This window comes from Vespa velutina, chromosome 14, assembly GCF_912470025.1.
Source record: "Vespa velutina chromosome 14, iVesVel2.1, whole genome shotgun sequence".
Taxonomy (NCBI): domain Eukaryota; kingdom Metazoa; phylum Arthropoda; class Insecta; order Hymenoptera; family Vespidae; genus Vespa; species Vespa velutina.
Window position 1 is genome coordinate 2,449,838 of NC_062201.1, and position 17,500 is coordinate 2,467,337.

The following is a 17,500-nucleotide window of genomic DNA, read 5'->3' on the forward strand; positions in this document are numbered from 1 at the left end:
TCCCCCCCCCGACCCCTTTTCTTTCATTTTCTTTTCTCCTTTTCATTGGACGCATTTTTTTCTCTAACTGAAAATAAAATCGTTAGAACGAAAGAAACAATTGTTCTACGTTGATTGTGTACGAAAAAAATTATTTTTATTCGTGACCAACGTCGACACGAAAGAAAAAGTTGGAAGAAGGAGAGAGAGAGAGAGAGAGAGAGAGAGAGAGAGAGAGAGAGAGAGAGGGAGTGCAGAATTGAAATTGGCGCGCTTACGAATCGATAAATTCGTAAGGTAATGGATTGGATTCGCGTGTTGATAATTTTCCTTTTAAATTCAACGAATAAGTAAGGAAAGGATATAAGAACGACTATAAATTAATAATATTGAGCTATCGTTGGAAAAAAATTCGAAGGAAGAAGCGTGCAACGTTACTTTCAATCCCTTATTAACCAATTTCATTATTTACCAACACACGCAAATTACAATGGAAATAACGAGGAACGTCATTTTTTTTTTCTTTCTACTTTATCCTTTTTCTTTTTTATCTTTCCCTTTTTATCCTTAAAAAAAAAGAAAAGAAAAAAAAAACAAAAAAAAAAACAAAAATATTAAAAGAGAGAAGCTCGCAGCGTTCATTCAGTATCTTTCTTTATTTCTGCCCTCCATTTCTTTTTTTTCTTTTTTTTTTTTTTTTTCTTTTTTTTTAAAACTTTCTCCATGCGTTAGTTCCAACCCGACGAACGTATGTTCTTTTATCAAAAAAAGAAAAAAAAAATAAAAAAGACGACAAGAAAATGAAAAGAAAAAAATGGAAGAACGAAAGAAAGAAAGAAAGAAAGAAAGATGAAAAGAAAAGAAATGAAAACTCATGAAAAAGATATGAACGAATGAAGCATTCTACTTTTATTTTTCCTTAAAAAAAAAAAAAAAAAAAAAAAAAAAAAAAAACGAAAAAAAAAAAATAAAAAGAAATAAAAAGAATAGGGAGGAGAACGAAAAAAGAAAAAAAAATTGAAAAACTCTTTCCATCATTCTAATTGAAATATATTATAATACAATATTAAGGAACGTTTTCATAAAGTGCCAGCTCGATTGTATCAATTAATTCGATTCTATCGAAAGATAATAGGAATTATCTAATTCAGTGATGAGGAACAACCATTGTTTTACAGTTCGCCTGAAATTGAAACTCTAATATTAAATACGTGTATGCAACGGATACATATACATAGACAATATTAAATATATACATATATATATATATATATTAATCAAAGCTAATTTTAATTTATTGTTAAAATATTTATTGAGAGATTGTTTTGTTATTGTTTCTCAATAACGAGATAATCAATATTGAGGGATACATTCGAAACTATTTTTCATCAATGATTTGATTGATTATTATAACATCACTTCACACTACTTACATCCCTTATAATCCCAAAGCAAAACTAATTTCTTAATGATTAACATTTAATTATATATGAAATTGAATATTTTTATATTATCGAATGGTCCTATAATGAAGTAAAAAAAAGAAACTTTTCTTTTAATTTCATATCAAATACAATAAGGTAAGTTACGTTAATAATGCATAACGTGAAAATTAGAGAAATAAAATATTTGACGTTAGAGGAATATCATCTATCGTGACTTTGTCCAATCGAGGAAAGAGAAATAGTGTCCTTTTTTTTTTCTCCTTCTTTTTGGAACGACGAGAACGTGAGGAGGAACGAAATGAAAAAAGAAGAAGAAAAAGAAGTAGAAGAAGAAAAAGAAAAAGAAATCCGAAGTAAAATTATCCCTTGCAAATCTCATTTGCATAGATAGAACGTAGAATAATGGAGAACGGGATAATTAACGATTGAATGTTATTCGATCAATTTGATTATCGAAGTAAATGATCTGCCCGTATATATATATATATATATATATATATATATATATATATATATATATATATAATTGCCATTAGATATAGTTAAAAAGGGAAAAAAGTAAACAATAAAAAGGAAGGATTATAAAAAGGACAAACTTATATAATAAATGAAAAATTTTAAAATCTTAAAGAAATGTTTTTTCTATGTCAATGTTGTATACGAAATGGAATATGATCGAGAATGAGAGTTAATTTTTCTTTTTTTTTTTTCTCTCTTTCCTTTTCTTCTATTGTTTCTTAAATAGAACCACGGTAAGAAATGGGAATTATGGGAGGTGGTTAGTTGGGGGCGGGTGGGGCTGTGGGGGGAAGGGGAGAAGGAAGGCCTGAGCGGTGATTAAGAGACGCGATTTCAATTTTTCCTACGTGAGATGTCAGCACCCCTCCTTTCTTTTTTTCTTTTTTTTTTTTTTTTTTTTTTTTTTATGCTAATGACGATAATCACTCGTCTTGAAGAATTTTTAACGAACTGTGATTAAAATATGCTATTCCATTTTTTTTTCCTTTTTTCTTTTTTTTTTTTTGGTCCCTTCGTTTTTCTTTTTTTTTTTTTTCCTTTTTTAATTAGAACGATCTCGTAATCATCTCTATGTTTAATTCTAATCAAGAAATAAAGCATCGTTCTCGATATAATTTGACGTTTATCATTTTGTACGAAACGTTTCTCGTTCTTAATATTGCAAATAAAAAGGATAATTAAAAAAAAATTAAACTAATGTCTCGTCTCGTATATCTAAACGTTTATATTAAGAAAATAAAAAAGTAAAGAAATAAATAAATAAATAAAAAATAAAAGAATAAAAACGAAGAATCTATCAGAGAAAATGTATCAAAAAAAAAAAAAAAAGAAAGAAAAAGAAGAAACCAAAAAAGAAAAAATAGAAGAATAATTAAAGAAATTGAGAAACACAAAGAGACATAAAATAATAAAAATACTTTTTAGTAGTATATTTCATTTTAAAAATCAATCGGATAATTATTATCGTACATATATATACGTGGTGTCTCATTGTAAATTATATGATCATATATTTCCAATGATATTATTATAATAAACAAAATATATCAGATATATAATAAATTCCTATCCTATTTATTTCGAGACGAGGGAAAATTTAATACGTGTATTGCAAATATTTCATAGAAAAAATTTTAACACGTATCGCAACTTTCATCATCAAGATATATATATATAATATATATACGAAAGTAGTAATAATTCTTTAAAGTTGTAATCATTCCTTTTTTTTTTTTTTTTTTAACCATAAAGGATCGATACTTTAAGCCTAACAAAAGTTTTAAAAAATATTAATACCAATCCAACGAGCAACACTCACGTTGTATAATTTTTTCCTCGAATTATTTCATCGAGTTATGGCGCTTTGAAGTTTAACAAACTGTTCGCAAACAAATCGCAACAATGTTCTTTATAAATGCTGAAAGGGAACGAAGCTTCAAATGATTATTATGTATGATCAAAAATAAACAAATAAATAAATAAATAAATAAATAAATATATATATAAATGAAGAAGAAAAAAAAATCTAATTAATGAATTCATTGATTAGTTAGTGCTAAAAAGAAAATCGACCGCATTATTATTATTATTATTATTATTATTATTATTAAGTTATTTGTCAAACTTCAAGATGCCATAACTCGATGAAATATTGACGAATAACCTAAGTCAGTATATTTTGAATTCGTGTTGATATTTTCTGTAACATCTGTTAGGCTTAAAATATTGATTACTATTTAAAAAAAAAAAAAAAAAAAAAAATTATGACTTCCCTATGATCCTGACAACAGCATTCTCTACGAGATAGTTTAAAAATTGTATTAAAAAAATTAATAAAAAATTTTGCCCTCCCTCCCTACCTCCTTCCCTCCCTAAAACTTTAATTCTATCATTGTTTGAAATAAATTCTTCATAAAATAAATACGATCGGAGATATTCGGATTATATCGTTTGAAAAATTCGAACACCCATTAAAACTTTCTTTTATACTTTCAAAATACGTAATCGATATTTAAAATGTTCAATATTTTATTGAAACGCATTATAGATATATATATATATATATATATATATATATATCCTTTCAAAAATGTTTACTCAACATAATAAACTCTTAAACAATAACGTGAAAATTAATTTCTTTAACCATTAGAATATATGTATGTTATGTGGGCCGTCGTGACTTTAAAAAAAAAAAAAAAAAAAGAAAAAAAAAGAAGTAAGAAGAAAATATAACAAAAGATAAAGGAAAGAAAAACAAAACGAAAAAAAAAAAAAAAAAAAAAAAAAAAGAAAATGGTTAACACACATTATTGTAATAATTTCATATGCGCGTAAGCGATAATACATCATGGTTTCAACGACGACAATTATAACTCTCTTGTACGTATAATATAAAAATTTTATGTATAATATTTAATATTATAATGATGAACTTCATATTACCATAGGAGTTGTGAAACTGTTGATGGTGAGTGTCGATGCCGCTTCCTTGGTGGTGGATATCCAGCATGGCTTCCGGTTCGCCCCCGCTTTCAGAGCAGTTGCTCAGAGCTAAAACCAAACCGATAGACACACACCTTGCGTTTAAACTTCACATCATTTTTCTTATCGTCGATCCTCACGCGCGATCGATCACCCTGCTCTTTTGTTTTTTATAATTTCTTTCTCTCTCCCTCTCTCTCTCTCTCTCTCTCTCTCTCTCTCTCTCTCTCTACATATATATATATATATATATATATATATATATATATACATATATATATATATATATTTATGTTTGTATATATATATATACATATATATATGTTTTTCTTTCTTTATTTCTTTCTTTTTCTACTCATTTCCCATTCTTTGTCTCTCTCTCTCTCTCTCTCTCTCTCTCTCTTACTCTCGTTTTCTTTTTTCTATCTTTCTTCATCTTTAACCCTCGTTCCTTTTCATACTCGCAATGAATTTCTTCGATAATTCTTCCGAAAATTATTCACTTCGAACGAAACGAAAGAAATCGATTGGCAAATACGAAAAGGGTCAAAGATGTGTTCGTCTTTCTATTTTTTCTATTTTTTCTCTTTTTTTTTTTTTTTTTTTTTTTTTTGTTTCTTTTTCCCGTCTTTCTCTCCTCGAGAGAGAGAGGACACGCGAAAAAATTCGTAAAGAATTAATCGCGCGAATCATTTTCCTTCTCCATTTCTTTCTCTTAAATAAATATTCCCATTCTTTCTTTCTTTCTTTCTTTCTTTCTTTCTTTCTTTCTTTCTTTCTTTTTCTTTTTTTCCTTTTTAATATTTTGTTTATCTTTTTATCTATTGTTTTTGTTATTGTCGTTGTCTATTTCGTCAAGATTGAACGAACAGTCGCGACAAAGAAAAAGAAATGACAAAGCTGGGCCAAGAAGAAAAAAAAAAAGAAAAAAAAAAGAAAAAGAAAAAAAAAAAGAAAGAAATGCGTCAAGAAAGAAATCATAAAACATAAAGACACAGGGGTTTGTTACACAATGTAAAACTATAATAAATATTTTCAACGCACGTGTAAACGACGGGCAAACTTGCCGAGGTAAAAAAAAAAAAGAACTAAAGGTTAAAATAAAATTTTTTTAGATTCGTGACAGCGTCCTTCGTCGTCCGCGTAATTTATCTTTCTCTCTCTCTCTCTCCCTCTCTCTCTCTCTCTCTCTCTCTCTCTCTCTCTATCTATCTATCTATCTATCTATCTCTGTATCTCTCTTTCTATATATCTTTATCGATATTTACAAAGATGATATAATATTTTTTCTCTCTTTTGAACGCGAATAAAAGGAAAAGAGAGAGAGAGAGAGAGAGGGTAAAAAAATACAAGGATAAGTAAAATGAAGAAACAAGAAATTAGAAGAAAAAATACATTGTAAAAATTATTAAAAAATATATATATATAAACTATTTAAAAAGAATATGTATATATATATATATATATATATATATATATATATATATGAGAAAGAAAAATAAGTGAAAAAGAACGAAGACGCTGTCACAAGTTGTATTTAAAAAAAAAAATGCCAAATTATTAAAAATATCGCGCTTAAACGTATCCTGATTGGTTGAAAGATTTTTCTTTTTTTTTTTTTTCTATTTTTTCGTTGGGTTTGAGTTTTGGGGGTGTTCCAGATAGGGGTAGAAAAGTATATTGTCAAATTGGGACGAAGGAAAAAATTTCGAACGAGGGAAAAAAAGAATTGGTGCGTCATTTGTCGGTTTATAAGTCGAAACGAAATAAATGAAGAAGAAAAAATAAAGAAAAAAAAAAAAAAAAAAAAAAAAAAGAAACAAAAAAAGAATATTAAAAAAACAAAAAAAAAGAAAGAAGAGAGAGAGAGAGAGAGAGAGAAGAAAACAAAATAAAACAAAACGTCTGATAACAAACACAAATAGTTCAACGTTCAATCGCAGCGAAATAAATATAATGAGGTCGGTACTCGCGTGCAATTTTTTTTAATTTTTATTTTCCTTTTGCTCGGATCAATTTTATTTATTAATTTGTTTCCTTATTTTTTGCGTTAATTTTTTAATTTTTCTTTTTTTTTTTTTTTAATCGTTTTTTTCTTTTTTTTCTTTAACATCTCATCATTTATTCATTCATCGTCGCTGGGTTGCGTCCTCGTTAAGATCCTTATTATATTCGACCTTGAGAAGAAGAGTGGGGGGGAAAAAAAAGAAAGAGAAGAAGAATAAGAAGAATAAGAATAAGAATAAGAAGAATAAGAATAAGAATAAGAAGAAGAAGAAGAAGAAAGAACAAGTCTTAACTGGTGCGTTTGTCTATCCGTTTGGTTGGTATCATTGTCCAAATAATATGGACGTAACGAATTAGGATCTAACAATATGTTTAATCTAATTATATTGTAAACGTTACATTAATACGAACGAAAAAACATTTTCGAAGCTATTATTTCTCCATTATATTCGTTTCATATACGTTTCTTTATTCGTTTATTTATTTGTTATTATTTATTATATAATCTTCCGTGTAGAGATTCGTCGTCGATGATGATTATCTTCGAGGAGGACGAAGATCCAAAATAATCCGGAAGAGAGGGGGAAGAACAATATATATATATATATATATATATATATATATATACACATATGTATAAGTGTGTATGTGTGTGTGCGTGTGCGTGTACGTGTGCGTGTTATTCATGCGAGCGTCCTAACTATCGTACTCTGAAATTTCTTGAATCGTTCGAATCAAATCTGATAACGAATTCGATGATAAATAATTTAAACGACGTTATAAGATAAAGAAATAACACTAAACATATATATATATATATATATATATATTATTTATAGATAAAAAAGAAAAAAAAAATCTCTCGATAATTATTCGTTGAAAAATGAAATAAATACATATATAGTATTAAAGTTAGTTCAATGACGCCATTGATAATGTGCCAGTAATTATGATAGTGGACTGATAACAATAACAACTATCACAAAGCAATGTCGTATGATTATAGCATCTGATTAAAAAGAAGATAAATAAATAAGTAAATAAATAAATAGATAAATAAAAGAGAGAAAAAGAAAGAAAGAAAAGAAACAACGACCTTGAAGTATCTTCTACCGTACAAATATTCTTTTTTTTTTTTCTTTTTTTTTTTTTTTTTTTTTTTTCTTTTCTACGTAACATCTACCCACATATGTTATAAAATTACGAGACATATTTCGTTCGGAGAGAAAAAATTCTTTTCGTTCTTTCGTCCTTTACGTAAGTCACATGTTTTAATGATTTACATGTTTTCGTGTAATATTTATAAAATACTTTTTTTTCCCCATTCGCACAATAAAATATTTTCCAAAGTACATGCTTAAATGTTAATTCGTATAAATGATCATTATGCAAATTTATATTTATCAACGATATTATCGTTGTATATATGCGCTTTCGTTTCTATATCTTTTTTCTTATGGGAATATGTGTTTCGTGCCTTTTTTTTGTTTTGTTCCTTTTTTGTTCTTTCTTTCTTTTTTTTTTTTTTTTTCTTTTTTTCTTCTTTCACATAGATACTTCAGACGACTTAGAAAAATAACTTGTGCAACGAAGAATATTCCATTAGTTTCCTTAGAAAAAAAAAAGAAGAAGAAGAAACGAAAAAAAACAAAAAAAGATAAAAAAAATGAAAACTGGAAGTATGTCATAAATCAACGATATTCACTTACATTTTATGATTATAATCACGTTAACTTAATTTCGAATAATAATTGATATTTCTTCTTCCTCGTCTTCCTCTTCTTCTTCTTTTTCTTCTTCTTCCTCCTTTCTTCCTTCTTCTTCATTCTCTTTTATTTCTTCTTCTTCTTCTTCTTCTTCTTTTTCTTCCTCAATAAAACTATTTTTATCTTTCTCTAACCTTTCGAAAATATACGAAAATATTCATGGAAATATTCATGGGTTTTTAACAAATCCGTTGTATTTTAATGTTCTCCTTTGTTTTTTCTTTTTTTCCATTGTAAATGGCCAGTCGGGTTTTTATTCGTACGAAGAGTAAAAAGTTAATGAAAAAAGAAAAAAAAAAAAAGGGAAAAGAAAACATCGAAAAGTATTTAACTGTCAGTTCGTCATTAAGACAAACCAAATTGGAATGATACACGTATAAATTTTACAAAAAAAAATCATTAAACAGTATATTTTTTAATCTCTCTCTCTCTCTCTCTCCCCCCGCCCCTCTCTATCCCCAACTTCTTTTAAATTATTAAAATATAAATAATTGCAATATAAAATAAATCGTGAAATCAATTTTTCTCGATTTCTTCTTATTTTTCTTTTTGAATTAGTCCACTTCAGTCATAACTGCCGGCACATATGTATATATACATACATACATACATACATACACACACACACACACACACACACACACACACATATATATATATATAGACAAAATCTATCAATCGATCGCGTCAACTAAAATATCAACAATTCTTGACATGAACAAACAAACAAAATTACAAAATAAAAAAAAAAATAGAAAAAAAAGAGAGATTCCAACCCCACCCCCAATCCTCACCCCCCCCGTAAATTGATCGCATATATGCAGAGACGATATCTAAAACCGATTCATTGGGTCAATCAGAATGTCGACGATTCTCGATGTAAACAAACGAAAAACGAAAAGAAAAGAAAAGAAAAAAAAGAAAAGGAAAAAAAAAGAATTAAGAGAAAAATTAAATGAAAGAGCTTCTTAATTCCCACGAAATGGATTTCTCATAAAACAAAAGCTTATGTTCTTCGTTATATGTATCTAAACGTTTGTGGTGGCTCGGGTGATTTGGGCTGTGACGAAGGAAGGAGGGGAGATTATTGGAGTGCTCGAAATAAAAACGAGAAAGACAAGAAAAAAATAAAAAAGAGAAAAAAGAGAGAGAGAGAGAGAGAGAGAGAGAGAGAAATAAAAGCAATAACGAAGAATGTTTCGTACATATATATGTATGTTTGTATGTATGTATATATGTATATATGTATATAGCTCGATGATCGAAGAGCTCGTAGAATTTTTCTTACCTTTTTCGTTAGGGTTGTTTTACGAGTAACGGTCACGGTAAAGCACCGTTCTCTTATATATTATCTCTGTCTCTCTCTCTCTCTCTCTCTCTCTCTCTCTCTCTCTCTCTCTCTCTCTTACTCTCTCACTCATTCTCTCTCTCTTTCTCGTTCCTTCTCATTCTTCTATTACGAAGAATCGTCCTCCCCTTTTCGTACCAGTCTGTACGTATGTTCCGGTAAAAGAGAGAGAGAGAGAGAGAGAGAGAGAGAGAGAGAGAGAGAGAATGAGAGAATGAGAGAGAGAGAGAGAGAGAGAGAGACAGAAAGAGAGAGAGACAGAAAGAGAGAGAGAGAGAAAGATGTACATATGTATGTGACTGTTACAGAATGACATGTACACATATACGTGTGTACATCAAAAATGGCGAGCCAGTTTCTATGTTAAAGAAGGAGAGAAAGAGAGAAAGAGAGAAAGAGAGTGAGAAGTGAAAGAGACAGACAGAGAGGAGAGAGAGAGAGAGAGAGAGAGAGAGAAAGAGAAACCTGTGTGTTTTGTTTGTTGTATGTCTACGTAGGGGAAAGACAGCTCGAAAGAGATAGCGAAGGAAACGGAAGGGATGCGAAAGAAGGATAGAGAGACAGAGAGAAATGGAAAGACAGAAAGAGAAAGAGAGAGAGAGAGAGAGAGATACACGCGTGTTTTATGTAGCTCACGTACATACATACATACATACATACATACATACATACATACATATATATATATATATATATATATATATATATATATATAAAAGTGTGAACGTGTATATGTTTTTGATCAAGTATTTATATACATATGTTTAATGTATGCACGATTACGTCAAGAATGATTCAGCCGACGAAATAATTCTCTCTTAGGGTTTAGGATTTTAATAAATATATATATATAATTATATATATATATATATATATATATATATATATATATATGTATGTGTGTGTGTGTGTGTTCGTACATGTGTAAGAATTATTTTCTTTTATTTTGTGTTTCTTTTTTTCATAAAATTTCTATTTTTTTTTTCTTCTCCTTGGTCTTTTTTCTTTTTTTTTTTTTTCTTTTTAACAAATTTTATCAAAATTTTAACATTAATTTTAAATCGTAACAATGTTAATTTCAATATATTCAATATATATGTATCTTCCATTATTTGTACGAGCGAATTTTACTTACGTTATTTGAAATATACAAGTATATACGTAGATACTATATAATACTACTATACTACTATATACTTTATATATTAAAGATAATGTAGAAGCTTTTAATCAATATATCATATTTATTCTTCAAAACGTGCTTCTGAATCGAATAGATTTTTTTCGCAAAATATCCGTAAAATATATTCATATACATGAGATTCTGTATTCGTTAAAACAGTTACCCACACAGAATTACAAGACATATATTATATACATATTTATGATAAATATATATATATATATATATATATATATATATATATATATATATATATATACATTTAATACAAACGTATATTTCCATACATACATATATATATTCTATGTTTTCAAATATATTTATTAAAATACGCCTATCAAATATATGCATATATTAAATCTCACAGTACTATATATATATATATATATATATATATATATATATATATTCGATTTATATGTATATATTCATAAATACAATTTATTCGTTACTCAAAGATATCCAAGTAAATGTTCGCTCGTATAGTCGAAAAATAATCCAACTTTTAATCTCTTGATACCATTTCATCGGATTTCGTGCAACAAATACAAAACGAGGGAGGGGGGAAAAAAAAAGGAAAAAAGGAATAAAAGAAAAGAAAAAGGAAATAGGAAAAAAGGAAAAATATGAAGAAAAAGGAAAAAGAAGAAGAACAAAAATGAAAAAAGAGAAAGAAAAACAAAACGAACAGAACGAACAAACAAGCGGACGAAAGGAGAAAAATGAAAAAAGAAGAAAGAATGATAGAAAAGAATGAAAGAAATAAAAGGTACAAATTATTAACGAGTTATCTCCTTTCTTTCTATGTTATCACGTTTTTCTTTTTTTTTTTCTTTTTCTTTTCTTTTTTTTTTTTTCTTTTTTTTTTTTGTTACAACAAAGATTAACCAGAAAGTTACAGTTGACGACGATGTCATCAAACGGGATATACTCGATACAATTATTGTTTCTACTATTTCGTGTTCGCGATAATGTTTACAACAACGAGTAACGTTACCGTCCGAACCAAAGAAACGAAAGCGAGAAAAAGAGAAAGAGATAATGAAGGAGTAAGAGAAACAGAGAAATAGATAGATATGTAGAGAGAGAGAGAGAGAGAGAGAGAGAGAGACAGACAGACAGACAGACAAACAGACGGACAGACAGACATAAAGAGAAAGAAAAAAAAAGAGAGAGAGAATATTGCGTCTTATCACGAAGCATTCCATTCCAGTGTCACCTTTCCATTATCAACGATCTAAACCGAAGTTTAATTCGACCCGTATGGCAATAAGTATACTTGAAGGAGTTCGTTTGCACTTAACGATCAGTAACGTATTAACATTTTTCCCTTTTCTTTTACTTTATCTATATCTTTATCTTTCATTTTTATCTTTACTCCTTATCCTTATAATTTTTTCTATTCCTTACGATGATTTCATTTATCCACATCCTCCCCCACCCCCTTCCTCCCTCACCGTCCGCGAAAATTAACATACAACAAGTTATTCAATAATTATTATCGATTAAAAATTATATTCCCCATGTGTTCATCGTCTCGTCTCTTATTATTATTATTATTTTTCTTTATCGTCAATTACCCTCTCAACGCACTCTCACCCACCTATCACATTATATTTTTCGAAAAAGTCATCGAAAATTCCTTTCGCCGAACGATTTCCTCATTTAAGAAATTACTTTTTTAATAATTTCATAATACAACGTATGATAAAAGATTATACGCGAATAAATCAGATTTTTCCCCGTAACTCTTTTTATCCCTCTTTTTTGTATTATTTTATTTTTTTTTTTCTTTTTCCTTTTCCTCTTTTTTACCTCTCTCTTATGCTTCGATAATCATCGTTTGCATTTACAATCAGGAACGTGTCGATGCTTTTTTTCTTTCTTTCTTTTAAATGACTTTTCTCTCTTCTCTCTCTCTCTCTCTCTCTCTCTCTCTCTCCCTTTTTCTTTTTTTTCCTTTTATTTTTCTTTTTTCCTTTCTTTTTTTGCTTGCTTGTAAAAATAATACAATTGTCATACGAGTATTTGCTCGCAATAGAATTCTCTCTCTCTCTCTCTCTCTCTCTCTCTCTCTCTCTCTCTCTCACACTCATTCACTCACTTTATTTTTCCTTTATTTTCCTGAAACTATCATTTGCACTTGCAATCAGGGATTTATCCAATGTTATTCCAAACAAATTTTCTGTACGTTCCAAAAGCATGATAAAAAAAATTAACACACACACACACACACACACACACACACACATATATATATGTTCATTCTTCTTAATACTTATTAATTCTTTCTCTCCTTTTAAGTATATTTTATTCTTTTTTTGCTTTATCCTTTTTTCTATGTTTCTTTCCTTTTTGTTTTCGTTTTGTTTCTTTTTTTCTTATTTCTCATAAAATAAAAACGGCGTACAAAATGGGAATTAATTGTAGGACAAATAATGGATCGTGACAATGAAAGATATTTCCGAAATATGTACGGTAACCATTTAGCTAAGGCTCTCAGTAACCTAGCAAAGGAACATTCCGATGAAACAGCTGTGATACTAAAGGTGTTCATCGATATGACATCTGCACCCTCGATTCCCCTCTTCCTCCCTCCCACCCTTCCTCCCTCTCTTCCTCCCTGCTCGTTCGTCGGCCACCGACCAACCGTATCCACCACCACCACCACCACTACCACCATCACTATTTACCGTGCTTCGTTTTGACCTAAATTGCGTTTCCCTCCCTACGGTGTACCAAAATGCGCGTGTACGGATTCCTCGTCCCTTTCTCTCTTTCTTTCTGTCTGTCTGTCTCTCTCTCTCTCTCTCTTTCTTTTTCTTTCTCTCTCTCTCTCTTTCTCTTTCTCTTTCTGTCTTTCTCTTTCTCTCTTCTTTGTCTCTCATTCCATTCTCTCTTTCTCTTTCTGTTCTTCCCTTTCTCTTCCTCCTCCTCTTTTCTTCTCCTATCACAGATGGCAATTAAATCGAAAAAATTAAATCGCGAATTGAACATCGGCTGCCATCAAAGGAATTGACTACGAACGATTGTAAAATTGATAGAATTCAATTATTAATTGAACATCGACGAGTGCTTGTGCTTTGAAAAAACTATTGAAGAAAAGTTAAATATCGTTGATTATTTCCTTTGTCAAAGTCAAAGTCATTTTGAAAAGAAAGAAAAAAAAAAAAAAGAAAAAGAAAAAGAAACAAGAAAAAAAGAAAAACAATTGGTAATTTTAGAGATATTACGTTGAAAGATTCGATTTGAGTATTCGCTAAATATTCAAGTTAAAGATTTGCTTTATATACATATATATATATGTGTGCAGAAATCCGAAGAAATATTTATTATATGAAACCTAAAAATACGATATAGTATGACAATATGATTATATTCAAACTATAATAACTATAATATATATATTCATTAAAATTTATTTTATTATTTAAACATAATCATTTCCTTATAATATCTCATCTCTCTCTTGTTAAAAAAAAAAAAAAAAAAAAAAAAAAAAAAAGACAGAAAAGAACAGAAAAAAAGCTCATCAATTTATTTATATCAACTAAATAATCGACTTTTTATTATCCTAGCGTATATACAATATACTCTGAAATCATTGATTAATCAAATTTAATAATTATCCTTCGTCAATTATCCTATGATTACGTAACAAATACGAAAGATAGATCCTATTTTTTTTTGTTTACTTAATATATATATATATATATATACATACAAGAAAACATTCTTTTTTGTTAATCGAATAATAAATTCATATTTATTTAATATTAACGAAGGAACGTACGTAAAAAGGACGAAACAAAATTACGAGGATAATTTAATGAACTACGATGAAGTTACTCGAATGAAAGAGATACACCCTTTCGCTACGAATGGTCTGTCTGGCCGTTTGGACGAACACTCTGGCAACGCCATGAAATAAACACTGGTAACCATGGATTCTGTTTGTCTTAGCGATACACAATGTAACTCGGGCTTCACACCGAACGCTACTATATATTTTCTACAGGTTCCTCTGACAATAAGCCCTTGAAGTAGGTAACAACGTAGGAACGTAGTAACCGCACCTATCAAAACCTACAAAAAAAGAAATTTTTCTTCGACAATATTCAAATACAATTCCGATTTCGAAACGATACGATATCGAAAGTCCAAAAGAACAAAGAAATGGGGGAAATAAAAAGCAAGATATTTTTTCTTTTTCTTTTTTTTTCTTCTTCCAAGCAAAATGAAATTTTATTGGATACCTTCGAGGAGAAAAGAAAAAGGAAAAAGGAAAAAATGAAAAAAAAGAAAACGCGTAAGAACGATCATTTTTCCAAATTCATTCGCGCTCTCTCTCTCTCTCTCTCTCTCTCTCTCTCTCTCTCTCTTCCTCTTTCTCTCTTTCTCTCCTAACATTTCGTTTCCCCAAGAGAAAATGTAGATCAACAACGACGAAGGAAAAAGAAAAATTATGAAAAAAGAAATAATAAAAAAAAAAAATGAACAAAACGACGTAGGAAAAGAGAGAGAGAGAGAGAGAGAGAGAGAGAGAGAAGAAGAAGAAGAAAAAAAAAGAAAGAAAAGAAAGAGAAAAAAAAAGAAAAATAAGAGAATAAAGACAAGCTGGCACTATGGGGACTTCGCTGGCCAAAGACACCCTTGAAGTAAGGGAGGGTGGAGGGGAACCGTTGACAATTACTTAGAAACCTTCTGAATTCTTTGAAAGTCTCTCCTTTTTTTTCTTTCGTTCTCTCTCTCTCTCTCTCTCTCTCTTTCTACATTCATACATATATATATATATATATATATATATATGTGTGTCTCATTCGCTCTTTCTTTCTCTACCTTTTGCTCCCACCGATCGGGCCACCTCGCGACAGATGATGTGGGTACCACGAGGGGTGCTGACGTCATTCCGAGTATAACCGTAAGCACTTACCACCTATCTCTCTCTCTCTCTCTCTCTCTTTCTCTCTCTCTCCCCCTGTATATCTCTCAACCGATTCTCTATCTTCTTTTCACTCTTGTCCTAGAGACTCCTCGAGAAAGGCAGCAGGTAAATTTTTTACATCTAAATCCGTCAGTGCGCTTCGCTTTCGTAAGTGGATCATCCTTTACTATTTCTAATCTTTCACGTGGCGATATGTATGTACGTTCGATAAAGTGAGAAAAAAGAAAATGAAAAAAGAATAAAAAAAAAAGAAAAAAAAAAGAAAAAAGAAAAATAAAATGGAAAAAAAAAGGGAGGAAAGAAGAAAAAGAAAAAAGAAAGCCGTGCAAGTCCTAGAATATTCTGACATCTGATTTCCAATATCTGATATCCAATAACCGATATATTAAGTTTCTAAACAGGAAGCGATACGCAGACAGAGAGAGAGAGAGAAAAAGAAGAGAGAGAGAGAGAGAGAGAAAGAGAGAATAGCTCGTCCGATAAGATTCCAGCTTTCGTATTACATATTTATATTCGTGTATTAATAATAATAATCCTTGTAATGCATGACGATAGTGTTACCTGTCCTTAAAAAAAAAAAAAAAAAAAAAAAAAAAAAAAAAAAAAAAAAAAAAAAAAAAAGAGAAAAAAGAGAAAAAAGAAAAGGAAAAAGAAAAAGAGTAAAATAAATGAAATATTCCCTGCCAAGTCCGTCGATTCTGATATAAGGTCTTTCAATTAATATTTGACGAATACTGTTTGACACCTTTTTTGCTTTTTTCGAATTATAAATAATTCTTTGATATAAATTTTTTTTCGATGGACGATCGATTGGAATGTCTGAATATTTTCTAAGAAGAAGAAAAAAAAAAAGAAGAATTTATTGAATCTTCTTTATATATATATATATATATATATATATATATATATATATATATATATATATATATATATATAAACAATATATATATATTGTTTATTATACCTAACAAACGAGATATCGAAATAGTCTTAGTTAATTTATAATTCAATTTAATATATGAAATGACAATAATGGTCGAATGGTCGCCACAAATTTTTCTTATTTTTTTTTTTTCTTTTTCTTTTTTTTTGGATAGGAAATAATGTAATGTCAATCGACTCCCAAGGATCGTAGAGTTGGATTATATTTCTTTTTCGACAATATGTCAAATGTCAAATTTACGCCAACAATCCGTAAACCGTTGGAGAACTTTGAAAAACGAAATTCAATCGGTCATCGACGAAATTGAACCGCAATTATGTGAAAAATGTCATCGAAAATTTAATGAGAAAGAAAAAAAAAAAAAAAAAAAAAAAAAAAGAAAAAAAATGATAACAAAAGGATGGAAAATTAGTTGTATCGGGGGAGGGGTTGGGAAAGAAAAAAAAAGAGAAAAAAGAAAAAAAAAATGAAAAAAAGAAAAAACGAAAAAAATTCTATGTTCATCATCCATTTTGACCGATATTGTGTTTCACGTGTAATAACTCTAATCGATCGTATTGTACGTCACGATAATATGATTTTTTTCTTCTTCCTTCCTTTTTTTTTCTTTTTTTTTTTTTTTTCTTCAAATTGTTTCAACTTAAATGATTCATTTGAAAAGAAGAGAAAAAAGAAAAAAGAGGAAAAGAAAACAGAAAAATAAAAAAAAAAACTTTCGTTTAATGCTTATTCTAAAGACCCTATACTACTAACTCATATCTAATCCCTATATAACTTTAGAATTCGAATCAAGTTGTGCACGAACAATAATATTTAAACGTGGTAATACTTGTTAAAAATGAGAGGAAAAAGAACGAACACACTCTAACGAACACACACTA

At 29.0% G+C, this 17,500-nt stretch overlaps 1 protein-coding gene across 2 annotated transcripts in view; it reads right to left on the bottom strand.

Annotated features, from left to right (window-relative positions):
* LOC124954156 (one cut domain family member 2) overlaps window positions 1-17,500 on the bottom strand; it is a 109,472-nt gene that overhangs the window by 81,802 nt on the left and 10,170 nt on the right. Inside the window, exon 2 of one of the 2 annotated variants that reach the window (XM_047506638.1) lies at window positions 4,389-4,496. The exons of the other annotated variant lie outside the window; for it this stretch is intronic. Coding sequence (XP_047362594.1) covers window positions 4,389-4,496 — 108 coding nt within the window. The remainder of the gene's footprint in view (window positions 1-4,388; window positions 4,497-17,500) is intronic. 2 annotated transcript variants of the gene reach the window in all.